Source organism: Rhinatrema bivittatum, chromosome 8 (assembly GCF_901001135.1).
Source record: "Rhinatrema bivittatum chromosome 8, aRhiBiv1.1, whole genome shotgun sequence".
NCBI lineage: Eukaryota > Metazoa > Chordata > Amphibia > Gymnophiona > Rhinatrematidae > Rhinatrema > Rhinatrema bivittatum.
The window spans coordinates 239,385,210-239,411,882 of NC_042622.1; the positions used below are offsets into that span (position 1 = coordinate 239,385,210).

The 26,673-nt window shown below is 48.5% G+C and overlaps 1 protein-coding gene across 3 annotated transcripts in view; it reads right to left on the reverse strand.

Annotated features, from left to right (window-relative positions):
• The window catches only part of PIAS4 (protein inhibitor of activated STAT 4), a 130,919-nt gene that overhangs the window by 52,629 nt on the left and 51,617 nt on the right, over nt 1-26,673 (reverse strand). For all 3 annotated transcript variants that reach the window (XM_029614267.1, XM_029614265.1, XM_029614266.1), the window contains exon 9: nt 6,933-7,093. In XM_029614267.1, coding sequence (XP_029470127.1) covers nt 6,933-7,093 — 161 coding nt within the window. The remainder of the gene's footprint in view (nt 1-6,932; nt 7,094-26,673) is intronic.

The window sequence follows — 26,673 nt, forward strand, 5'->3', positions numbered from 1 at the left end:
GTTGTGAGTGTAGTGTTGTTGACGTGGAGGTTGAAATCTCCTAGGATCACGGCTGGGGAGTCTAAATTCATGTGTTTTGCGATTATTTCTACGATGGGGGATGCGTCTGAGTCGAGAAGTCCTGGTGAGGCGTAAACTAAGAGGATTTGGAGTTGGTCTGTTTTGAAGAGGCCAACTTCTAGTTTTGAATCAGTTTTTACTGGGAGTTGGGAGACTTAACTTTTTTGGCTGCTAAAAGGATGCCTCTGCCTCTTCTTTAGTCGGGGGAGGGAAAAGAAGTCATAAAGCTGTGTGGGGAGTTGATTTATTAGTGCTATGTCTATTAGTTTAAGCCAGGTTTCTGTTATGGTGCAGATGTCCAGTTTTGCGTCTAGAAGGTAGTCGTTGAGGATCAGAGATTTCTTAGTGATGGATTGAACATTGAATAGTGAGAGACCTAGGAGTTGGGTAAGAGGTGAAATCATGATTGAGATGAGGGTTTTGGAGGTGCGTGGTCGATACTGCATTGTTGGCTTGTCCTGTGTTGTGGAGATTGTAGTGAAGAATGGGGATTGGGACTCCCGGTAGCATTATGGTCTAGTTGTGCAGGAGAGGACGGGCTAAGACCTGGTTGAATATTGGTTGAGAGCTGGATGAATGCTGGTGAATGTGATCAACAGCCAGACCCATACACAGATGAGTTTCTTAGGCTGAGGGCAAACAATTTATGAATGCATGGGACAAGCAGTGGGGAGGTGAGGGAAAAAACTGTAGACCTGGTGAGATGTGCAATATTGCAGCAGGAGGGGCAGACTGGATGGGCCTTCAGTCTTTATCTACCATCTACCCACATTATTATCCAACACTTATTGGTTATCACGCTTTATCATCAGTTAAGTAGAAATGCAACATACTGTATGTTGGAAGGGAGTGAAAAGAGGCAACCAAGGCACAGCAGAGAATGTAAGGGCTCCTTAACACATCAGTTACCAGTGGCCACATTTACCAGTTGAGTTTCTATGGCCAACTGAAATCACCACTGTTAAGTAAAAAATAATTAAAAAGAGAAACAAGGAGGTAGCTCTCCCACACTGTGACCAAGTTGAAGATCACCAATATAACATGGCTTGCAAGGTGGGGAGTCCAAGACTATGCTATAAGAGTTCTGTTCTTCCTGCAATTAGTTGCCCCCAGTGGCGTGACCCACACAGAAAGGAACTCAGTACAAGTGCTTCCTTTGATAAACGGCCGGCTCAGATTGCATTCCCCACCATGGCTCCAGTATTTGATGCTTCTCTCAGGGCCCAGGAATCATCCACATAGAAGCAACAAGCAGTAATATGCAGAAAGACAGGGGCAGGGCTCATTTTAAAGGAAAAACTACTACTTACCTGATAATTTCCTTCTTTTAGTAAGGGCAGGTCAATTCCAACAAGTGGGTTATGCAGCTCTGCCAGCAGATGGAGACAGAGCAAAAGCTGAAATCATAGCCATACAGTCCCACCCTGATATCAGCCTGCCAGTATTCTCTGGAAAAGCCAAACTGTGGACAAAACTGATTATTCCTGAACATTAACAACCACCAACAGGAACACTGAACTCAGCCAAAAGAAGTAATGTATCTAGTAAATTAAGGGCTAGAGAAGCCAGTTACCAGTTTTCAATGAAAAGCAGGAATCATAATCTGCCTAGCTTGCCTGAAAAAAGGCTAACCACAAATTCGAAGATCGGCAGCTGAGGGCAGGTCTGGGATTGACCTGCCCTTACTAAAGGAAAGGAAATTATCAGCTAAGTAGTAATTACTCCTTCCTTAGCATTTGGGACAGGTCAATCCCAACGAGTGGGATGCACCAAAGCTAATCTCAAAAAGGACATGAGTGCGCCAGAGGTCCAGACAATAATGTCCGCGCAAATGCGGTGCCCTCTCTAGCCCTAACATCCAAGCGGAAATGCTTGGAAAAGGCGTGCAAAAATGACCAAGTCGCTGCTCGGCAAATTTCAGCAGGCGACAACAAAATTCCACACGATACCACCTGAGCCCTTGAGGAATGTAGTCTAATTTGTTTCGGTAAGGCAATCTCAGCAGCCACATAGGTGCTGTAATGACTTCCTTAACCCAGCAGGCAACTGTTGCCTGCGTTGCCAGTGCCCTTCCTACCTCCACCATAGAGCATAACCAGGCGATCAGACTTACAAACAGTTTTAGACATCTCCAAGTACCGCAGTAAATGATGCTTGATGTCCAACGCATGCAAAAGATGGTTCTCAGCTTTATCTCTGTCCCTGTCCAGGAAGGGCAGAGAAATGGACTAAATCAAAAGAAAGTCTAAAACCACTTTGGGCAAAAAAAAAGAAAAAGGGGCACAGTCCAAAGTTGAACTGCACCTGGAGTCATATGGAGAAAAGGCTCATGGCAGGAAAAGCCTGCAGCTCAGAGACCAGACATGCAGAACAGACAGCTACCAGAAAAAGTCGCTACCAGGAAAGAGTATGCAGCGGTCGAAAAGTTGGACCTGCCAAAAACTTGAGGACCAAGTTAAGGTCCCACAGAAGCACTGGAAGCCGCAAAATGGGCAAAGAGCTTAACTCCCTGCAAGAACTGGAGCACGACTGGATGGGAAGACAAAGGTCTCAATCCTAAAATAAGCTAGGGGTTGCAACTTGAACCTTCAAGGGGTTAAGGACCAAACCCTTAATCAAGCTGTCCTGTAAAAATTCCAAAATCAAGGAAATATTCACCTTGAGTGGCTAAGTACCCTGCTTAGCACACCAGACCTCAAAGACCCTCCAAACTCTTAACATAGGCTAGAGAAGTAAAAATTTCCGGGCCCAAAGAAGAGTGGACATTACTACAGGCAAAAAACCCCGCTTCAACAACCAAGCCCTTTCAGTGGCAAGACCGCAAGACAGAATAGACGTGGATCTCATGCAGAAAGGGCCCCTGATGTAACAGATCAGTCAGAGATAGTAGCCTGAGGGGACTGCACACCAGAAGTTCTGGTGATCGATGTACCACGGCCTTCGAGTCCAATCCGGAGTCACTAAAAGGATGAAGTTGGTTTTACTTGCAATCTTCTGGACCAGCCTGCTTATCAGAGGCCAGGGCTGAAACGCATACAGAAGAGCACCACGTGGCCACTCCTAAACAAAAGCATCGATGCTCATCTCCTTAATGCCCTGCCTGAGACTCAAGAAACAGAAACTTTATATTATTGAAGGTCATCAACAAGTCTAGATCCAGTAGGCTCCAGCGGTTCACCAGGAGCTGAAAACCTCATCCATCAGCTTCCATTCTCCTGGGTCCAAGTTTCTCCTGCTAAGGAAATCTACTTTAATATTGTCCTTTCTTGCAATGTGAAGGTGGATATGCTTAGGAGATGCTGCTCTAGCCACTCAGTGAACTGCAGGCACGTCAACTGAATTGCTGGTGCTTCCAGATTTTGTTTGACAGTCTACTGCCGCTCTGCTGCATTCCAGCACCCTTGCACCACCAACTCCTGATAATGGGCCCCCCGCCTGGCCCAGGGACTTGATTCGGTCAAGAGTATCAACCAATCCAGCATCGTTAGGCAAATTCCTTTCCTGTGATGATCCACCTGTAACCACCAGCCAACTGGGATCTCATTCTAATGGAAGGAGCATCCTCACCCCATTGGGAGAGCAACACACACTGAAGAGGATGCATCTGGGCCCTTGCCAAGGGAACCACTTCTAATGCGGCAGCCATCAACTCCAGGACCTGCAGATAAGACCACACAGTCAAACAAACAGTTCTGCAGGGATCGAACTTGCAGCATCAACATGTAGATCTAAGATTCCGGCAGAAATACTCTGCCCTGTCTTGTATTGAATCGAACCTAGAGATACTCCAGGGTCTGAGACGGTTACAAATTGCTCTTGGCCAGATTCGTCACAGAGCCTAGTTCTTGTAGCAAGGAAACCACCCTGCAGGAAGTGTGAAGACTCTCTTCCATGGTCTTGGCTTGAGTCAACAAGCTGTCAAGATAGGGGTGAACTAGAAAACCCTCCTTGCGGAGAGCCGCCGCTACCACCACCATAACCCTGGAAAAAAGGTTCTGGATGCCATGGTTAGCCCGAAAGGCAAGGCCTGAAACTGGTAATGACAATCCATAATAGCATATTGGAGGAACTGCTGATGTTCTTGGATGGAAATATGCAGCTACGCCTCTGTCAGATCCACATGAGGTACTCCCCTGCTTGAACTGCCCATTATGACAGAGGGCACAGTTTCCACCATGGGATGCATGACTCGTAAATGTCAACTGGTGCCCCTGAAATACAGTATAGGCCAAAATCACCCTTCCTTCTTGGGCATGACAAATTAAATGGAATAATGGTCCCTATTTCTCTGTGATTCAGGAACGGGAATCACTGCTTTCAGGTTCAACAGTCGTAACAACGTCTCTTCCGCTTCTACCCTCCTCTGAGGGAAGTCGCATGGAGCAACCATAAAGGCATCCAGAGGAATGTGAAGAAATTCTAGAGCATACCTGTCACAAATCACTTCAAGAACCCATTGATCAGAAGTAATCTGGATAGATGCCACCTATCTCCTGAAGCAACAGGTGAGCCCGCAAACCTTCATTGGGAAGACAGAGGAAGGCTCCACTTCCAGAGTCTACATCCTTTTGAGATCCTGGGGGCAAAAGAACAGACCTGCGGAAGGGACGGGACCTCTGGGAAGAACTGCCCCTATAAGACCGAAAAAGCTAGAAGTCTCAAGAGCAGCCACTCACTCTAAAAGACCGGGCAAAGGGTTTCCTTGTCCTCTGACAATCGAAGGACATGGGTCTCTCCCCATTTATTTGCCATTTTTTTTCCAATTTACTGCCAAACAAAGGCAAGCCTGTAAAGGGCAGCTTGGTAAAATTGGACTTTGAAATACTATCCGACCAGTTCAACAGCTACAGCTGCCGCCTGGCTGCAATAACCGAAGCCGCTCCTCCAGCAGCTGTGCAAACCAAGTCACAGCCCGCATCAGCTAAGTCTGTGGCCCCCAGTTCTACCATAGGTCCAAGATCGGACCTGGCACCACCAGATTCTTAATATATACTAAGATATATACTTTTAAATAATATATCAGACACAAACCATAAGGGGAAAAAATTATGTGGCAAAAAAGTTTTGTCTGGTGCTACAAATACATAGGGTTGTAACCACAGAATCACTTTGTTGCCACATAAATTATTCCCCCTATGGTTTGTGTCTGATATACCACCAGATTCTTGACAAAGACACCGGGTAGCCCGCTCTACCAAGATGCAACCAGAAGCAAATTGCAAGTTTACTGTCGCTGCCTCAAAGACTTTCCTTTAGGATAGCCTCAATCCTCCTATCCTGAGCATCCTTCAGTGCTGCACCTCCCTCTACTGGGATGATGGTACGTTTTGTGATAGAACACACCAAGCCATCCACCCCAGGGAAATTCAACCGTCTGCATAAGCAAGCGGTATAAACCCGCTAAGATGCGTCCTCCTTTAAAAGACACCTCTGGGGCACTCCATTGCAGATCAATCAGCTCCCGAATTGTTTCTTTCCCCTCCTGGATACAAGAAGCCTTGCCTTCTTCTGCATCCAAGGAGTCAGGCCCAGCCATTCCAAGGATCAAACCTGGCAACTCATCTCTATGAAAGAAACAGAGAAGAGTTCAATATGGCTCCAAATCTGAGGGAATGTCCCCCACCATCATCATCCTGATCCACTTGCATTCGAGCTTAGTCAGGCTGCATTGCACTACAGCACTTGACCATGGAGGTAGGTGGAGGAGCACTTGGAGCGCATGGACCAACTTAAGTAGGCACTGCCAATGCAAAAGACCGGTCCTGTAGAAACATCTGCAATCCCTGGAAGAATTCTACCCAGGAAAAAAAATGACAGGTCAATTCCAAGCTCTATAGGCTCAAACCTGACATCCTGAGAGCTAGTGGCTCATGATGACTTGGTCTGTGGATCAATCAAGGAAGGAGACACCCACATTTTGTCTCCCTTGGGCCCACTCCTCTCAGACCGAGGAGATAGACCACTGCCAGCAAAATCAGAAGGGGGTAAATCTCCCCAAGTATCCAGGCAGCACTGACACAGGCTTAAAGAAAGCGCCAGCTGAACAGCCCTAATGTGGCATGCAGCACAAATAGAGAAGTGCTTAGGCTTCTTCGCTGTGGGCGCAATAGTTATAAGCATGCAAAACAGTAAAAGCTTGCGCCTGGATTATGCACACATAAAACCCTCACCCAAAATGGACTCGCAAAAAAATGCATGCGCAAGTATTCGCACCTAGACCACACGTCCAACTGGGCGCACAGTACAGACACCAAGGAAGATGCCTAAGCAGAACAAACACGATTTGCATCCACAAGGAAAAATGTCCAAATTGGACGCACAAGTGAGAACAGACGCTCAAAAGGGTGCATGCTGATGGCCCAATAGTAGCGGGCGGATGTCTGTGCAGGACTATATGACCGCGATGTCAGCTTTTGCTCAGTCTCTATCTGCTGGCAGAGGTGCATAATGAGTGGGTACTCATTGGGACTGACCTGCCTGAGCCCTAAGGAATATCAGTTTATAATATATCTCCATAGCATATCCCCTAAAGGTGTTTACAGCAATACTGGAAACTTTCCAGGAGTTTAACTGATTTATTTTTGCTGGAGACTCATATTACAAGCAACTCTCATGGACAGAATATTGTGACGTAGGGAAGAATGAATGAGGCTTGGAGAATATGGTACAAATGCAAGGAAAATGGTGAATCAAATCTTTTAGGAACTGCAGATTCTTCTCTTGGGTTGGACAGCATGTAGGGGAAGACTTTCACTAGACACAGAAGATTAGTAGTCTGGTTATGATCCTGGAGCATAAGGGGAGATGCACAAGTTCCAAGCTTCCTAGTGTGAAATGGAAGGCACCCCAGAAGCAAACCAGCCTCATCTTACCCATCGATGATCAGTTGATCATAAGGTGCTGGTTTGTCACACACAGGGCACATCCACGTCGGCTTCTTCTCATTCATCTGTAGATAGAAAACGGCGTCGAAGCACTGTAGGTGTGCACACGTTTCTGCCCGGCATGGTACCGCCAATCGCATCTTAACCAGCTGTAAGGAAAATAAATGAAGCTGGGTCAGTCCAGGCCATGACAGATTCTGCAAGGACACCCCCTCTAGATTTCTATGTCACCCACATATGCCTTTTTGAAGCAGGGAACATTGCTGCTGGTGCCTCAAAATTATTCAGCCCCAAGGGCAACATGCCAACCAAAATGACTTGACACACCAAGGCTACACAGGAGCAGCATAGGTAAGAGCAGGTGAACACAAAGACTTCTATCATACAGCAATGGTCCTGTCAGCAGGATGTTCATATAATAAGAGCTGTGATATCCACAAGCTGGAAAATAAACTCCACAAATAACTGCTCATTTTTGTAAGTAGGAATGTATCCAGAGCAAAAATTACTAGATTCTCCTAGGTGCCACTATAACAACCACCAATGTTGAGATTACTTACCTGATAATCTCCTTTTCCTTAGTGTAGACAGATGGACTCAGAACGAATGGTATAGTATGCTCGTGCTAGCAGTTGGAGACGGATCTGACGTCAGCACGGGTATATATACCCCCCCACAGGAAGCGTAGCAACTCAGTAATCTTCCTTGCAAAAGCTGTTATGGATATATGTGTACTGACGATCAATGAATTAGTGAAACAGGATTCCCCTGACTGATTGATAGGAGCTGGAGACCACCAGCATTCACAACCGGAAGGCGTCGACACCTGGCAAAGGGGACGCTCTTATGTAAGCAAGATGACATGGCCTACCTTGAATCGGTGAAACCCATGTATACTGGCAGCCTGGGCGGGATGCTGAGTCCATCTGTCTACACTAAGGAAAAGGAGATTATCAGGTAAGTAATCTCAACATTTCCTAGCGTGTAGCCAGATGGACTCAGAACGAATGGGATGTACAAAAGCTTTACTCCCAGCCTGGGTGGGAGGCTGCCTGAGGACCGCGTAGGACTGCCCTCGCAAATGCTGTGTCCTCCCTGGCCTGGACATCCAGACGGTAGAACCTGGAGAAGGTATGGAGAGAGGACCATGTCGCCGCTTTACATATCTCTGCAGGCGACAGCAACCTGGATTCTGCCCAAGATGCTGCTTGGGCTCTGGTAGAATGAGCCTTGACTTGTAGAGGCGGCGACTTCCCGGCCCTCTACGTAAGCTGCTCTGATGACTTCTTTAATCCAGCGGGCGATGGTGGGCCGAGAGGCCGCTTCACCTTGTTTCTTTCCGCTGTGCAGGACGAACAGATGGTCCGTCTTTCGTACTTCTTGTGTCAATTCCAGATATCTGGGCAGCAATCTGCCGATGTCGAGATGGCGTAGTAAACGCCCTTCAGATTTCTTCAAACCCGCCGTGGTAGGCAAAGATATGGTTTGGTTGATGTGAAACTATGAGACCATTTTAGGTAGAAAGGAGGGAACCGTGCGAAGATGGATAGCCTCAGGAGTGATCCTGAGAAAGGGATCACGGCAGGACAGTGCTTGTAGCTCTGAGATGCGGCGTGCTGAACACACTGCCAGCAAGAACACCATCTTCAAAGTTAGAGAATGGAGAGACAAGCCCCGAAGGGGTCTGAAGGTGGATCCCGCGAGGAAATCCAAAACTAGGTTAAGGTTCCACAGGGGCACTGGCCACTTCAGTGGCGGACGAATGTGCTTGACTCCTTTCAGGAAGCAAGAAACATCTGGATGCGTGGCAATGGTCTTGCCATCCCTCCTGGGACTGTAGCAGGACAGCGCAGCCACCTGAACCTTGATGGAGCTTAGGGAGAGACCCTTCTGAAGCCCATCCTGCAGGAAATCCAGAATAATAGGAATAGTGGTCGCATGTGGATTGGTGCCGTGTGTGTCGCACCAGGCTTCGAATACTCTCCAGATCCTTATGTAGGTGAGGGATGTGGAAAACTTGTGAGCTCGGAGGAGTGTATCTATCACCGGCTCCGAGTAACCTCTTTTCTTCAGTCTAGCCCTCTCAATGGCCAGACCGTAAGAGAGAATTGAGACGGATCCTCGTGGAGGATGGGACCTTGACGCAGCAGGTCCCTGAGAGAAGGCAGGGGAAGGGGCTCCCCTGCCAGTAGTCTTCTCATGTCCGCGTACCAGGGTCTTCTTGGCCAGTCTGGTGCCACTAGAAGAACTAGGCCTTGGTGCTTCTGAATCTTGTAGATGGCGCCCAGCAGAGGCCACGGAGGAAAAGCGTATAGCAGAGTCCCTGGAGGCCATGGCTGAACCAGGGCGTCGATCCCGTGTGAGAACGGATCTCGCTTGCGGCTGAAGTATCTGGGTACTTGAGCATTGGACTTGTCTGCTAGTAAGTCCATGTCCGGAATCCCCCAGTGATCCACAATCATCTGGAAGGCTGTGGGTGACAGCTGCCACTCTCCCGGATTTAGACGTTCTCTGCTGAGGAAGTCTGCCGTGGTGGTGTCCTTCCCGGCAATGTGGACGGTGGAGATGTCCTGAAGATTCGCCTCTGCCCAAGCCATCAGCGGGGCTATCTCTAGAGATACCTGTTGGCTTCTGGTTCCGCCCTGATGGTTGATGTATGCCACCGTGGTGGCGTTGTCGGACACTGACTGCTCTGTTCCTCAGTCTGTGAGCAAATTGCAGGCAGGCTAACCGGACTGCTCGTGCCTCTAGACTGTTGATGTTCCACCCTGACTCTTCTCTGTTCCACCGCCCTTGTGCGGTGAGTTCTTCGCAGTGTGCTCCCCAGCCGCTCAGGCTGGCATCTGTGGTGAGCAGAGTCCACATGGGGGAGGACATCTTCGACCCTCTGCTCGTGTGGTTGGACTGCAACCACCACCGCAACTGGGCCCACACTCTGGCTGGTAGAGGTAGATGCACGGAATAATTCCGGAAGCGGGAACTCCAGCGAGAGAGCAGGGAGTGTTGTAGAGGTCTCATATGGGCCCTTGCCCAGGGGACCACTTCCAGGTGGAGGCCATGAGGATAATCCCAAGCTATGGGCCGGCTGGCTCCCATCAAGGACCGGAGACGCGTCTGAAGTTTTAACCTTCTCTTGGTAGTGAGACTGACTTTGTCTGCCTGGGTGTCGAACTGTACTCCCAGGTATTCCAGTGATTGGGAAGGCTGTAGGCAACTCTTGTTGAGGTTGACTACCCATCCCAGGCTCTCCAGAAGGGGGATCACTGTCGGTTGCCCGATGGCTCTCCTCCCATGATTTTGCCCTGATCAGCCAATCGTCCAGGTAGGGATGGACTAGGATTCCTTCCCGTCTGAGTGCCGCTGCTACCACTACAACCACCTTGGTGAAGGTCTGCGGCGACGTGGCTAACCCGAAGGGCAGAGCCCGGAATTGGAAGTGGCGTCCCAGAACCTTGAAGCGTAGGTAGCGCTGATGATCCGGATGGATCGGGATGTGCAGGTAGGCTTCTGACAAGTCTAAGGCCGTGAGGAATTCTCCTGGCTGTACTGCGGTCTTGACTGAGCGCAGAGTTTCCATGCGAAACATCGGGACCCTTAAGTATCGATTGACTGACTTGAGGTCCAATACGGGCCGGAAAGTGCCCTCTTTCTTGGGTACCATGAAATAAATGGAATAGTGTCCAGAATTCATTTCCCTTGCAGGTACTGGGATGATGGCTTTCAAGGACAGGAGCCTCGCCAGGGTAGCTTCCAATGCTGCCTTCTTGTGTATGGGACACGAAGATTCCACAAACCTGTCCGGAGGGAGATGATGAAAGTCCAGATAATACCCCTCTCGGATGATGGCGAGGACCCACTGGTCCGACGTAATCTCGACCCATCTGGGGTAGAAGAGGGTTAGCCTGCCCCCTATGGCTCCGTCCCCCAGATGGATCGGCTGATTCTCATTGGGGGGCGCGGCCGGGACCTGAACCCAAGCCGGCTCCCCTCTTGCGCTGCTTGTTCTGAAAGGACTGGTTCCTGGCCTGAGGACGAGGTGCCTGGTAGCGACTCCTATAGGGAGTGAAGCGCTGGGAGCTCCTACCTCTGGAGGGCCTTGGAAAGGCGCGCTGGTTCCTTCTGAACCGATCTTCCGGCAGTCGAGGTACTGGAGAGGTGCCCCATGTGCTGGCCAGTTTATCAAGGTCGCTGCCAAACAGGAAAGAACCCCTAAAGAGCATTCTGGTGAGGCGTGTCTTCGAAGGCGCATCGGCTGACCAATTCCGTATCCAGAGCTGCCTCCTGGCGGCTACGGAGGATGAGACCCCCTTGGCTGTTGTACGGACTAGGTCTGACGCAGCATCCTGACCTGTGACAAACAGGAACGTGTCACCACTGTGCAGCAGGTTGCGATCTGCAAAGATAGAGCTGCCACCTCAAAGGTCTGTTTCAGGATGGCGTCCAGGCGGTCATGAGCCTCCTTGAGGGCCGCCCCCCCCTCAACTGGAATGGTAGTGCGCTTGACCACATCGCTGACCAAGGCGTCCACCTGAGGGCACGCCAGCATCTCCTTGATTGCTGGTTCCAAAGGGTACATGCCCGTCAGGGCCCGACCCCCTTTGAATGAGGCTGCTGGTGCAGCTCATTCCAAATCTATCAGTTGCTATGCTGCTTGCAAGAAGGGAAAATGGCGGGCTGGAGGACGAAGACCTTCCAGAGGGTTCTGCGTAGAGGGCACCGTAGTGCTGGGACCTGTAATATCCAACTCTGCCAGGCACTGAGATACCAGGTCGGAGAGATCTTCCTTGGGAAAGAACCGCCTCATGGTTTGCTATGGCTCAATCCCTGAGGGAAGTTCCCCCTCCTCCGGGGGTTCGGACTCGTCCTCCGAGACATCAGGGTCCGTGTGAACCAGACTGCTCTGAGGCGGGTGCCCGTGATAAGGGCGCGAAGGTCCAGGGGCAGGATCAGCTGGAGTAACAACCGCAGCAGGGCCTGGACGGGAAGCTGACTGCATCTGTACAAAGGCATGGATCCCCTTAAAGAGATCCACCCAGGAAATGGAAGCGGTCTCAAGTAGTCGGGGTACCAGATCCCCCGGGATCCCAGGTTGTTCGAGACTGCCCGCTAGATCCGGAGTGGCCCCTGGGGAACTGTCAGCAAACAGTGGTTGAGACTGGTCCTGGCCCAAGGCTCCCACTGCCTCCTCATATTGGGCACAAAGGGAGTTTGGCTCCTCGCTATGCGTGGCTCTAAGCTGGCATGCGGAGCAGAGGCAGAGGGCTTTAATGCCCGAGTCAGGAGGCGCCGCCGCTGAAGACGCTGAGGCGTTCTGTTCCATTGAAAAATATGCGCTTAATAATCTGCGGCAGCAATATGCGCTCAATACAACAGGCGCTCAATAATCTGCGGCAGCAATATGCGCTCAATACAACAGGCGCTCAATACAACAGGCGCTCAATAATATGCGGCAGCAATATACGCCTAATACAACAGGCGCTCAATAATCTGCGGCAGCAATATACGCTTAATACAACAGGCGCTCAATAATATGCGGCAGCAATATACTCTCAATAAGAACCAATATGCACGCATTAGTATGCGATTAGCAACATATGCTCAATGCTATCCAATATGCGCTCATTAGTCTGCGGTCAGCAATATACACACAATAATATACAATATGTGCTCAGTAGTATACAATATACACTCAAGGATATCCCATATGCACTTAAGCATAGACAGGCGCCTATCATGGGCACTCAATACCTGAACAAGGCAGACAAAATGGCGACCTCCACGGCGTGCCACATGCAGACAACGCCGCCGATCCTCGGAGACCAAAAAGTAAGAGATGTACGCCTTACCTGATCCTTGGCGCTTCCCGGTTCGAACCCGGGCGGTCTCCGGCTGCGGGGGGAGAGGGCAAGTACCTTCACCGCCGTGCTTGAGGAAATGCACCCGCTGCCTCGTCCACGCCGGGACCGAGGTGCCTCATTCGCCACGCCCGAGCCCTTCTCGCCCGGGGGCTATGTCCCTGCTGCGATTCGGCCACCGGACAGAGGCCTTAAACCTCCGGGGGATCGTGGAAATCACCCCGGGAAACTCAACTGGGGGAGGGACCCCAAGGGTATCACCGCAGGAGTGCGGGGCTCGATGTTCCTGAAGAAATTTAGTAAGAAGAATATAGAAAGTAGATTGGAAACACGCTCAGCGAGCGTGCAGGCTCTCCAAACTGCTTTGGAGACGGAAATTACTGAGTTGCTACGTTTCCTGTGGGGGTATATATACCCGTGCTGACGTCAGATCCGTCTCCAACTGCTAGCACGAGCATACTATACCATTCGTTCTGAGTCCATCTGGCTACACGCTAGGAAAAAGCCTATTTGTTCTTAGAAATATAGTATTGCAGTCTCTTCTCCCAAGCTCACTCTTCAGCTCTTTATACCGTTCTGGACATCAAGTTTGTGCCAGTGCAGGATTATGAAATGTTCAACCCTAGATTTCCTTGAGATTTGTAATGAGTGTGAATGAGATAGCAAATGTTGCTTACCTGTAACAGGTGTTCTCACAGGACAGCAGGATGTTAGTCCTCACATATGGGTGACATCATCAGGATGGAGCCCAATCACGGAAAACTTCTGTCAGTTTCCAGAACTTTGACTGGCCCCTACTGGGCATGCCCAGCATGGCACTAACCCTGCAGCCAGCAGGGGTCCCCCTTCAGTCTTATTTGAAAGCTATAGGCAGTGCCGAAAAATAAAACAAAATGTTTGACCCCAACACCGTGGGGCGGCGGACAGGTTTCGTGAGGACTAACATCCTGCTGTCCTGTAAGAACACTTGTTACAGGTAAGCAACATTTGCTTTCTCACAGGACAAGCAGGATGGTAGCCCTCACATATGGGTGAGTACCGAGCTGAGGATGTCCGAACATGCACCAAATGTACCCAACGGCGTGCAACAGGCACAACAACTGGGGTGGAATTTGGTAGAGGGCATCCTGAACCCCACCGGGCAGGCGGAAGGGTGTTGGTACGTCACATTGGAAATAGTTACGCAGGACAGACTGGCCGAAGATGGAATCTTGTCTTCCGGCTTTGTCCAAGCGATAGTGGGCTGCGAAAGTATGGAGGGAACTCCAGGTGGCAGCCCTGCATATGTCAGGAAACGGCACCAATCGAACGTGTGCTACTGAAGTCACCATGGCCCTCACAGAGTGTGCTTTATCATGGTCTTGAAAAGGAATGCCTGCTTGCTGATAGCAAAAAAATATGCAGTCCACTAACCAGGAGGCTTACCCACAGGTTGCCCTAATTTGTTGGGGTGGAACGAGACGAATAACTGAGTGCTCGTCCTGTGGGCAACTGTATGGTCTACATAAAAAGCTAGAACCCGTTTGCAGTCAAGGGTATGCAGAGCCTGTTCCCCTGGATTGGAATGGGGCCTGGGAAAGAAGGTAGGTAGTATGATGGATTGATTAGTGTGAAACTCCGATACTACCTTAGGTCAAAATTTAGGGTGAGTGCGGAGTACCGCCCGGTCCTGCAGGAGTTTAATGTAAGGCGGATAGGTAACTAGGGCCTGTAACTCACTAACCCTGCGAGCTGAAGTGATAGCCAAAAGGAAAATCACTTTCCAAGTGAGATATTTTAGATCACAGGAGTGAAGAGGCTCAAATGGTGGTTTCATGAGCCGACCAAGAACCAGGTTAAGGTCCCAAGAAGGCGCCGGAGTACGTAAAGGTGGCTTGATGTGGAGGAAGCCCTTCAGAAAGCATGTTACAAGGGGTTGTACTGAGATAGGGACATCCCTGATACCTTTATGGAAGGCGGCTATCACACTGACATGCATTCTGATGGAAGATGTCTTGAGACCCGACTGACAGATGCCAGAGATAGTCCAAAAACTGTGGGATTAGACAGGAAAAGGGATCAAGGGACTGAAGAGCGCACCATGATGTGAACCTTTTCCATTTATAGGAGTAAGATTTTCTCGTGGAAGGCTTCCGTGAAGCAATCAAGACACGGGAAACTGGGTCTGAAAGGTTAAGTGGTTGAAGGATTAACCTTTCAACATCCATGCCGTCAGGGACAAGGTCTGAAGATTGGGATGGCGTAGGCTCCCGTTGTTTTGAGTGATCAGAAGCGGGTCCTGTCCCAAGGGAATGTACCTGCGGATGGAGAGATCCTGTAGTATTGGAAACCACACTTGGCGTGGCCAGTGAGGTGTTATCAGGATCATGGTTCCCATGTCCTGACGTAACTTCACGAGAGACTTCGAGAGAAGAGGAAGTGGAGGGAATGCATAAAGCAGACCGGTTGCTCATGAGAGGGAGAATGCATCTCTGGGCTGAGAGCCTTTGCTGCAAATGAGGGAGCAGTAATGGTCCACTTTGTGGTTCTGAGGGGACACAAAGAGATCTGTCTGAGGATGACCCCATTGTTGGAAGATGAGTTTGCTACCGAGGGGTTGAGAGACCACTCGTGCGGTTGGAAGACAACTCAGCTTGTCTACTAGAACATTGTCCACTCCCAGCAAGTAGGTGGCCCTGAGGTACATCGATGGGGAGAGAGCTTCCGTCCAAATCTGCGCAGCTTCCTGACACAGAAGGAAGGAGCCTGTGCCTCTCTGCTTGTTGATGTATCACATGGCCACCTGGTTGTCCATCTGAATCAGGATGACTTGATTGGAAAAGCAATCCTGAAAAGCTCTGAGAGCATATCGCATTGCTTGAAGCTCCAGGAAATTTATCTGGTGTTTGGCTTCCTCTGGAGACCAAGATCCTTGTGTCTGCAGATCGTTCACATGGGCTCCCCACCCGAGGTTGGAAGTGTCGGTGGTGAGAATGACTTGAGTATCTGGCACGTGAAAGGGCAATCCCTGGAGGAGATTGCTCTGATTCTTCCACCAAGCGAGAGACAGAAGGAGTGAGTCTGTGATGTGGACAATGGCAGACAAAGGCTGAACAGCTTGAATCCATTGTGACTTCAGAGTCCAATGCATGAGTCTCATGGCCAAGCTGGCCATCGGTGTGACATGGACTGAGGATGCCATGTGATCTAGGAGGACAAGAAATTGGCATGCAGTTGCAGTACTTTGAGACTAACTGGTGAGCGAGACACGCGAGAGTTAACGCTCGTTGTCGAGATAGAAAATCTTTTGCCTGCAAGGTGTCCAAGTCTGCCCCAATGAACGACAAGTTTTGAGATGGATCTAAATAGGATTTCCCGTAATTGACGAGAAATCCTAGTGAAATGAGAGTGTGTAGAGTCAAATCGAGGGAAGACCGAGCCGCTTGCTGGGTTGGGGCTCTGATTAACCAGTCATCCAGATAGGGGTAGACGTGAACACCTTTTCTGAGAAAAGCTGCGACAACTACGATACATTTGGTAAAGACTCGTGATGCAGATGCCAGGCCGAACAGAAGCACTCGGTATTGATAGTGCTTGGGGCCTACTAAAAACCTCAGGTATTTGCGATGAGTTGGAGTTATCGCAATGTGTGTGTATGCATCTTGGAGGTCCAGAGAGCAGAGCCAGTCTCCTCTTTGTAGAAGAGGTAGAAGCAATCCCAAGGTAACCATCTTGAACTTTTCCCGCTGGAGGTACTTGTTGAGAGCATGTAGGTCCAGGATTGGACGAACACCCCCTGATTTTTTGAGGATCAGAAAGTACCGGGAATAGAACCCTAGGCCTTGCTGCGAGTATGGAACGGGTTCTATTGCTCTTGACTGGAGAAGGAGGGAGACCTCTTGTTCCAGAAGAATGGAGTGGTCGGACGTTCTTCACGTCTGCAGAGGTGGGGGGAGTCTGGTGGCAGGGTGAGAAAGTTCAGATGGTAACCCTGACAATGATTGCCAATACCCATTGGTCGGTTGCGATTGACTGCCACATGTTGAGAAAGTGGCACAACCTCCTACTGGTATGTTTGGAAGAGGAATCTGGCTGCTGCTCTCCAAGCGGAAGTCAAAAACCTGAAGCAGGTCCTGGCTGGGGAGCTGCTTGTGGTTTCTGCTTTCGGACTTGGCGAGGTTGAGGTTTCTGATAAGATCTTGTAGTACAGGACCTTGCTGGTAGTGGGTAGGCCTTCCTTGGATGGTAGAAAGACTTCTTAGAGTCCTTCCTGAAGGGCTGTCTTGAGGAGAAGTCTAAAGGCATTGAAGAGAGCTGTTTAAGGGTCTCATGAGAGTCTTTTAATTCAGCCACCATTCGTTGAATCTGTTCACCGAACAGATTATCTCCCACACATGGCAGGTTGGACAACCGGTCTTGCACTTCTGGGCGAAGGTCAGAAGATTTAAGCCAGGCCCACCTTCTTGCTGAACTTGCAGCTGCAGACACTCTGGTAGAGGTGTTGAATATGTCATAAGATGTTCGAATCTCATGTTTTCCTGCCTCAAAACCTTTGTTAACAAGGGTTTGTAGCTGGTCTTGGAATTGTTCAGGCAGGGACTCAGATCCTGTATCTGTTTAAAGATGACCCTATTATATTGGGTCACATAAAAGCTGGTAGGCAGCAATTCTGGAGATGCGCAAGGCTCCTTGGAACACTCGACCAATGTTGTCTAGGAACTGTTGTTCCTTAGCAGGTGGGGTGGATGAGTGAGGTTTTGACCTTTTCGCCTTTTTCTGAGCTGACTACCACAACCGAGTGGTGGTCAAGCTGGGATTTTTGAAAACCTGGGGCTGACTGAACTAAGTAAGTAGTGTCAGCCTTCCTGTGAACTTCTGCTCTGCCATCTACTCACCAATCTAAAGCTAACTCGTTACCTCTATGCGGACGACGTACAAATTCTCATACCGATCACAGAATCCTTAAACAAAACTATGACACACTGGAACAATTGCCTGCAATTGATCAATCACCTGCTCTCCAGCCTCAACAACAAGACTGAGATCCTAATCATCTCACAAGATGACAACAGGCTTCTCAACCCAACTGGCACCCTCCTATCAACCATACCAAAATTAAATCAATCTCCTTATGTGAGAGATCTAGGAGTCATGCTCAACAACCAGCTAAACTTAAAAAAATTTGTAAACACCACTACTAAGGATTGTTTCTACAAACTGCAAGTCCTTAGAAAGCTGAAACCACTACTTCACTTCAACGACTTCCATATGGTACTACAATCCATCATCCTATCCAAAATAGACTATTGCAACTCTCCTCTGCTTGGGCTCCCGGCCAGCACCATCAAACCTCTCCAGATGGTTCAGAACTCCGCAGCCAGAATTCTTACCAACACCAACAAAAGAGAACACATCACCCCCATCCTTAAGAACCTCCACTGGCTGCCCATTAAATACAGGATCCTCTTTAAATTTCTCACAACTATCCATAAAGCTACGCACAACATCTCCCCGATCCACCTAAGCTCCCAACTGCGTCCTCATACATCAACCAGACCTAGCAGGGGCGCATACAAAGGCACACTCTATGCCCCCCCAGCAAAATCTTCCCTCAGGAAATGCGCCTTATCTACAGCAGGCCCTACACAGTGGAACACGCTCCCTCCAGACATCCGACAAGAACCTTGCCACTCGATTTTCAGAAAGAAACTCAAAACTTGGCTTTTCTGCCAAGCTTTTCCAGGAACATAAGCCCCTTGTTCGCAACCAGCTCGCTCGTTCCTCTGCTCATTCTCACTTTCTGAACTAATTAAGGTCGTTCTAGGTACGATGTACCCTACCAGTATTTCACTGCCGCAGGTTACTGATTGTTACTCACACAAGCTGTATTTTTCATCTACTCCCCATTATCATTGTACAGATTACTTTACACAGTTAACTGTTTGTTTTTATGGACCAATCCATAACTTAGCTAGAATAGTTTCCCCTATCCAAGTTTTATGTACCCCTTGTTCCATGTACCGCCTCAGAGAGAATTCCTTTTCTCTGTTTCAGTGTAAACCAATGTGATTTGTATGTCATACAGGAACACCGGTATATAAAAATTTAAACATAAATAAAAAAATAAACAAACTGGAGCCATTGACCCAGGATTTTCCCAGTTCTTTTTGAGAAGATCAAGAAGTACTTGATGAATGGGAATGGAGGTGATTACCTTGGGGGCATCCAGAAATTGGAGTAACTCCATCATTTGGTGCCTGTCATCCTGTTCCGTCTGAAGTTGAAAAGGAACCAACTCAGACATTTCCTTCACAAAATTTATGAATGAGAGGTCCTCTGGAGGAGAATGCTTTCTACTTTCAGTAGAAGGTGGTGAAGGTAAGTCATCGGTGTCTGTTGAAGTATCACCCCCCCAAGTATCATAAGGATCAGCAGACTGTCCTGTAGGACGAGAAGGGGATTGGATACCTGAAGGCCCCGGGCGAGGGTCCGAAAAAAAAAAATCGAAGGAATCGCTGGAGGCACCGATTATGGCATCGGTGCAGGCATCTATGGCGCCGATGGATGTATCGGCACCGATGGATGAATCTGTGGCGAGGGACGTATTGGCATCGATTGCTGAGGTAAAACTCCCGATGGAGGAATGTGGAACGGTGTTTCTCCTCCCGATGAAACAGTCCTCGGGGAGGGCATCGGAACCATCGGAGACCCGGGATCCAATCGGTGGAAGGGCGGCCATCAGCACCTCCATCCTGGACAGCAGCAGTACCAGCGCTGCCGGAATCGGGTCGATGACAGGTTCCACAATCGGTGCCGGAGGAACCTGGAGACGTTGCATCGCCTTGTCGATGACCTCCTGAACCAACTGGTCCAGTTCTTCTCGGAGACCTGGAGCAAGCAGCCCTGGCTCCGGAACGAAGAGGGAGGCAGAGTCACAGCTGGAGGGACCACCTTTACAGGCGGAATCGTGGCTCCCACACCCCGATTGGGTGAGGGTGGCCTCGATGACCCAGTCGCAGGAATGGTCGGTGCCTTTCCTGGACGGGGTTCCCTCCACGGTCCGAGTCTTGTGATGTCGATGACGATGTCTCTCCCTGCGATCCCCTCGATCCTGAGGGGGAGTAGCGGGTGTCGATGGCCGTGAAGACGTCGATGGTGGTCGGTCACCGGTCTGTGCCGGTTCCGATGACGTCGATGCAATGGACGGAGTCTGGGTCTGAGCACGGAAGAGGAGTTCCATCTTCTCCATTCTGGCTTTGCGACCTTTTGGTGTCATGAGGGCACATTTGGTGCAAGTCAGGACATCATGCTCATGGCCTAAACACATTACACAGACTCCATGGGGGTCTGTGATAGACATGGTGCAACTACAGTCCGGGCACTGACGGAACCCTGACGCCATGGCCATTGAAAAAAAAAAATCGAGCTGTGGTACAGTCGACGGCCAGTAGGCCGCAATGGCCAAACTAGACGGTAATAGACGGAAAAAAAAACACTTACCGGAGTACCGCGGTCGAAGAAAAGTTAGAGGGACCCCTGTGGGGCAATTTAACTTTAAATAATTCCATGAGGAAAATTCCTGTCAGGAATCACTTTAGAGCTCCTAAACCGTGAGGCTACTGCTGCGCGGAAAAAAGAAGACTGAAGGGGGACCCCTGCTGGCTGCAGGGTTAGTGCCATGCTGGGCATGCCCAATAGGGGCCAGTCAAAGTTCTGGAAACTTTGACAGAAGTTTTCCGCGATTGGGCTTCATCCTGATGATGTCACCCATATGTGAGGACTACCATCCTGCTTGTCCTGTGAGAAAGCAGAGTTGCTTACCTGTAACAGGTGTTCTCACAGGACAGCAGGATGTTAGTCCTCACATGTGGGTGACATCATCAGGATGGAGCCCAATCACGGAACACTTGTCAAAGTTTCTAGAACTTTGACTGGCACCACTGAGCATGCCCAGCATGCCATCCAGCAGGGGCCCCCCTTCAGTCTCGTTTGTATTAAAGTACGAGCGAAAAATAAAAGAAAACGTAAACGGACCCAACTCCGCAGGGTGGTGAGCGGGTTCCGTGAGGACTAACATCCTGCTGTCCTGTGAGAACACCTGTTACAGGTAAGCAACTCTGCTTTCTCACAGGACAAGCAGGATGGTAGTCCTCATGTGGTGATTAGCAAGCTATAGGATGCCTGAATGTTATGTAGCCAAAATATCTAACGACATGCAACAGGCACAACAACTGTGGTAGTTTTGGCTATTGGGGCAGCCTGATCATCTCCTTGGGTGCAGGAAGGAAGTTGGCCGGACTCTGCCATCTTTCCTTTACAATTGATACAAAATTCAGCAGCTCGGATTTTATCCGGAGCCTCCCGTAGAACACATATTACTCCTATTCTTTTCTCTTTTCATTGGTTACCAATTAAATATCGGATTCATTAAAAGGTACTGAATATTATACATGCGCTAATCTACAATACAAATTCAACATGGCTTTGTTCAAATTTACGTATTTATAAACCTGCTAGACAGCTTAGGTCTTTCAAAAAATTTACTAGATATACCCACTATTAAATCGGCTAGACTGGAACTAACCAGGAAAAGGGCCTTTTCAGTTGCTGGCCCTATTCTTTGAAATGGTCTTCCTGATTCTCTTCGTCTCACATCCTCTGTTCCACAATTCGAAAAATGTTAAAAACGTATCTATTTCAGAAAGCTTATAGTTCATTAACCAGTTAATAACCCTGGCATCATCATCATTTTGTTGTACTCCTTACCATCATAAAATAATTTTTTTCACCTTTTTACATTTCAATATTTTACTGATGTGATGCATTTTTATAGTTATTTGTTTCAAGTGTTTATGTTGTATACTGTTAATTTTTATCAAATGGTTTGGCGGCTTAATTTATGGAAATTTGTTTGTTTTCCGTAAACAGTTTTGATTAATTCTTTGAATTGTAAAGGCGGTATATAAAACATTAAAAATATAGGAAATAAGTTTCGCAGGAACGACTGGCCGAAGATGGAATCCTGTCTACCAGGTACATCAGCGAAAAGAGAAAGGTCCAAAGTGGTATAGTGAAAGTGAAAGGTGAAAGGTGATAATGATCAATGTGTGGAGAGAGACGAAGAAATGGCAGAAATATTAAACGAATACTTCAGCTCTGTGTTCACTAAAGAAGACCCTGGAGAAGGACCATCTCTACACAACAAGAAACTGGAAGGAAATGGAATAGATGAAAATCCTTTTACAGTAGAAAATGTGTGGGAAGAGCTAAAGAACCTTAAAGTGGACAAAGCCATGGGGCCTGATGGGATTCATCCAAGGATATTGAGGGAGCTCAGAGATGTTCTGGCGGGTCCGCTGTGTGACCTGTTCAATAGATCCCTTGAAACGGGAGTGGTGCCGAGTGATTGGAGAAGAGCGGTGGTGGTCCTGCTTCACAAGAGTGGGAACAGGGAGGAGGCTGGCAACTACAGACCGGTTAGCCTCACTTCGGTGGTGGGAAAAGTAATGGAGTCACTGCTGAAAGAGAGAATAGTGAACTATCTACAGTCTGGAGAATTGATGGACCAGAGGCAACATGGATTCACCAGGAGAAGATCCTGTCAAACAAATCTGATTGACTTTTTTGACTGGGTAACCAAGGAATTGGATCGAGGAAGAGCACTCGATATCATATACTTGGATTTCAGCAAAGCTTTTGATACGGTTCCGCACAGGAGACTGGTCAATAAAACGAGAAGCTTGGGAGTGAGTGCCGAGGTGGTGACCTGGATTGCAAATTGGTTGACGGACAGAAGACAATGTGTGATGGTAAATGGAACCTTCTCTGAAGAGAGAGCGGTTTTAAGTGGTGTACCGCAAGGATCGGTATTGGGACCGGTCCTGTTCAATATCTTTGTGAGCGACATTGCGGACGGGATAGAAGGTAAGGTTTGTCTTTTTGCGGATGACACTAAGATCTGCAACAGAGTGGACACGCCGGAAGGAGTGGAGAGAATGAGACGGGATCTAAGGAAACTGGAAGAGTGGTCGAAGATATGGCAGCTGAGATTCAATGCCAAGAAGTGCAAAGTCATGCATATGGGGAGTGGAAATCCGAATGAACTGTATTCGATGGGGGGGGGAAAGGCTGATGTGCACGGAGCAGGAGAGGGACCTTGGGGTGATAGTGTCTAATGATATGAAGTCTGCGAAACAATGCGACAAGGCGATAGCAAAAGCCAGAAGAATGCTGGGCTGCATAGAGAGAGGAATATCAAGTAAGAAAAGGGAAGTGATTATTCCCTTGTACAGGTCCTTGGTGAGGCCTCACCTGGAGTACTGTGTTCAGTTCTGGAGACCGTATCTACAAAAAGACAAAGACAAGATGGAAGCGGTACAGAGAAGGGCGACCAGGAAGGTGGAGGATCTTCATCGGATGACGTACGAGGAGAGATTGAAGACTCTAAATATGTACACCCTGGAGGAAAGGAGGAGCAGAGGAGATATGATACAGACTTTCAGATACTTGAAAGGTTTTAATGATCCAAAGGCAACGACAAACCTTTACCATAAGAAAAAAATCAGCAGAACCAGGGGTCACGATTTGAAGCTCCAGGGAGGAAGATTCAGAACCAATGTCAGGAAGTATTTCTTCACGGAGAGGGTGGTGGATGCCTGGAATGCCCTTCCGGAGGAAGTGGTGAAGACCAGAACTGTGAAGGACTTCAAAGGTGCGTGGGATAAACACTGTGGATCCATAAAGTCAAGAGGCCGCCAATGAAGAGTGGGTGACTCGCCAGAATGATGGCTACTGCCTGGACACAATACCCTTATTCAATAAACATACACATGGTTACTGTGACTCCAACATCACTCTAAGCTTCAACAGCAAGAGGAAATGTGGAAAAAAGGATTTGCACTCACAAAGCTGGGAGTAGCTGGCTTGTTACGGCGGTTACTACCCCAAACCAAATGTGCCTGATACTTCACTTTCGATGCACAACCAGCATAGCTCTCTGCTCCAACGGCAGGGGAGAAGAAAAACTGATACTTCACGCATACCCAGCATAGCTTCAACGGCAGGGGAGAAGAAAAAAGGATTCACACTCACAAAGCGGGGAGCAGCTGGCTTGTTACGGCGGTTACTACCCCAAACCAAATGTGTCTGATACTTCACTTTAGATGCATATCCAGCATAGCTCTCTGCTTCAACGGCAGGGGAGAAGAAAACCAACCAATAAGGGCTGTATAACATAGTCTGGGTTAAAACAAATAAGCATGGGTGTAGCTTGCTTATTGCGGCGGTTACTACCCCTACTACCCCCTAACTAATCAAGCTTGATATTTCACTTGGATGCAGCTCCATCACTGCTCTCTACATTAATGGTGGGGGAGGAAGGGAAATAGAACCAAGAGCTAAAAGAAACAGATAAGTATGAGAGAAAAAATGTGTGAAGCTTGCTGGGCAGACTGGATGGGCCGTTTGGTCTTCTTCTGCCGTCATTTCTATGTTTCTATGTTTCAGCCTACCAGTAATGAGATGCAAAAGTATGGGAGGAGCTCCATGTGGCAGCTCTGCAGATGTCAGCAAGAGGTACAGAAAGGAGGTGTGCCACTGACGTTGCCATTGCTCTTACGGAGTGTGCCTTCACACGTTCTTGGAGAGGAAGACCTGCTTGGTGAAAGCAAAAAGAGATGCAATCTGCTAGCCAGGTGGATAGAGTTTGTTTGCTTACCGGAGCACCCAATTTTGTTTTATCGAAAGAGACAAACAATTGGGTGGACTTTTTATGCGCTGAAGTGTGATCTAGATAAAAGGTGAGAGCGCGTTTACAGTCCAAGGAGTGGAGAGCTTGCTCACCTGGTTGTGAGTGAGGTCTTGGAAAAAAAGGTAGGAAGAGTTATAGATTCATTTAAATGAAACTCAGACTACTTTTGGCAGGAATTTAGGGTGAATACGGAGTACCACGCCGTCATGAAGGAACCTAGTATAAGGTGGGTATGTTACTAGTGTGTGTAACGCACCGACTCTGCGAGCAGATGTTATGGCCACTAGAAAGATCACCTTCCAAGTAAGATGGTGAAGCTCGCAGGATTGCAAGGGCTCAAAAGGAGGCTTCATAAGTCGTGCTAGAACGCAACGCAAATCCAGCATAGCTCTCTGCTTCAACGGCAGGGGAGGAAGTTTGACAATTCACGCATATCCAGCATAGCCCTCTGTTTCAATGGCAGGGGAGCAAGACTGATATTTCACTTTCAATGCAAAGCCAGCATAGCTCTCTGCTTCAACTGCAGGGGGGGGTATGAAGAAAGGTGGATCTATATTCAGGCAACAAACAACAAGGACTGAATTACATAGTCTGAATAAACAGATAAGCATGGGTGTAGCTTGCTTATTGCGGTGGTTAATACCCCTAACTAAATTAAGCTATTTCACTTAGATGCAGGTCCAACACTGCTCTCTACATTAATTGCGGGGGGGGGGGGGGAAGGGAAATAGAATAAAAAAAAGGTTACTAAGAGCCAAGAGAAACAGATAAGTATGTGAAAGAAAAAATAAAGTGCGAAGCTTGCTGGGCAGACTGGATGGGCCGTTCAGTCTTCTTCTGCCGTCATTTCTATGTTAGAACAACATTAAGGTCCCGTGTAGGGACTGGAGGACGTAATGAAGGTTTAAGTTGTAGTAAACCTCTCATGAAGCGAGCCACGAGTAGTTGTGCTGATATCGTGGTATTGTCGATACCTTTGTGATAAGCAGCAATAGCATTGTGTACTTGAATGGAGGAAATCTGTAACCCAGATTCCGAAAAATGCCAGAGGTAGTCCAGAAATATTACTATGGAACAGGAAAAAGGGTCTATTTCCTTTGTTGTGCACCACGATGAAAATCTTTTCCATTTTGCACGATACGATCTTCTAGTAGAAGGCTTTCATGAAGCTACGAGCACTTGGGATACACTGTCAGAAAGGTTTAAAGATTACAGAATCAACCTTTCAACATCCAAGCTGTTGGGGACAGGGAATGGAGGTTGGGATGACATAATAGACCGTTGTTTTACATTATTAGCATTGGACCCGTGCCCAGGCGAATGGGTTGCTGGACTGATAGGTCGCCAAGGATGGGAAACCAAACCTGACGCGGCCAGTGAGGGGCTATGAGAATCATTGTGCCCCTGTCCTGTCGTAACTTCATGAGAGTCTTGCTGACGAGTGGAAGTGGAGGGTAAGCATAGAGGAGACCCGTTGACCACGAGTGGTGAAAGCATCTCGTGGAGATGTCTTGTGACTGTGGTGTAGAGAATAGAAATTGAGAACTTTGTGGTTGTGTGTTGACGCAAAGAGGTCTATTTGCGGATGTCCCCAAAGGTGAAATATGGGGTTTGCTACAGCAGGGCTCAGGGACCATTCGTGGGATGAAAGGTCCAACTTAGGTTGTCCGCTAGCACATTGTCCACACCTGCCAGGTAGGTCGCTCTAAGTAGCATAGAATAGTAGAGAGCCCAGGCCCAGATCTGCGCTGTCTCTTGGCATAGTAGATAAGAGCCTGTGCCACCTTGTTTGTTCAGATACCACATTGCTACCTGATTGTCCATTTGGATCGGGATTACTTTGTTTGAGAGACAATCCCGAAAGGCGAAGAGGGCATATTGAATTGCCCGGAGCTCCAGAAAGTTTATCTGATGCTTTGCCTCTGCCCTGGTCCAAATTCCCTGGGTTTGGAGGTTGTGGACATGGGATCCCCAACCCAGGGTGGATGCATCTGTGGTTAATATGATTTGAGATTGCGGAGGTTGAAAAGGTGGTCCTATTAGTAGATTGGACTCCTGCATCCACCAATCCAGGGAGAGACAAAGTTGGTTGGTGAAGTGGACAATGTGAGACATCTTTTGACATGACTGGGACCACTGGGATTTT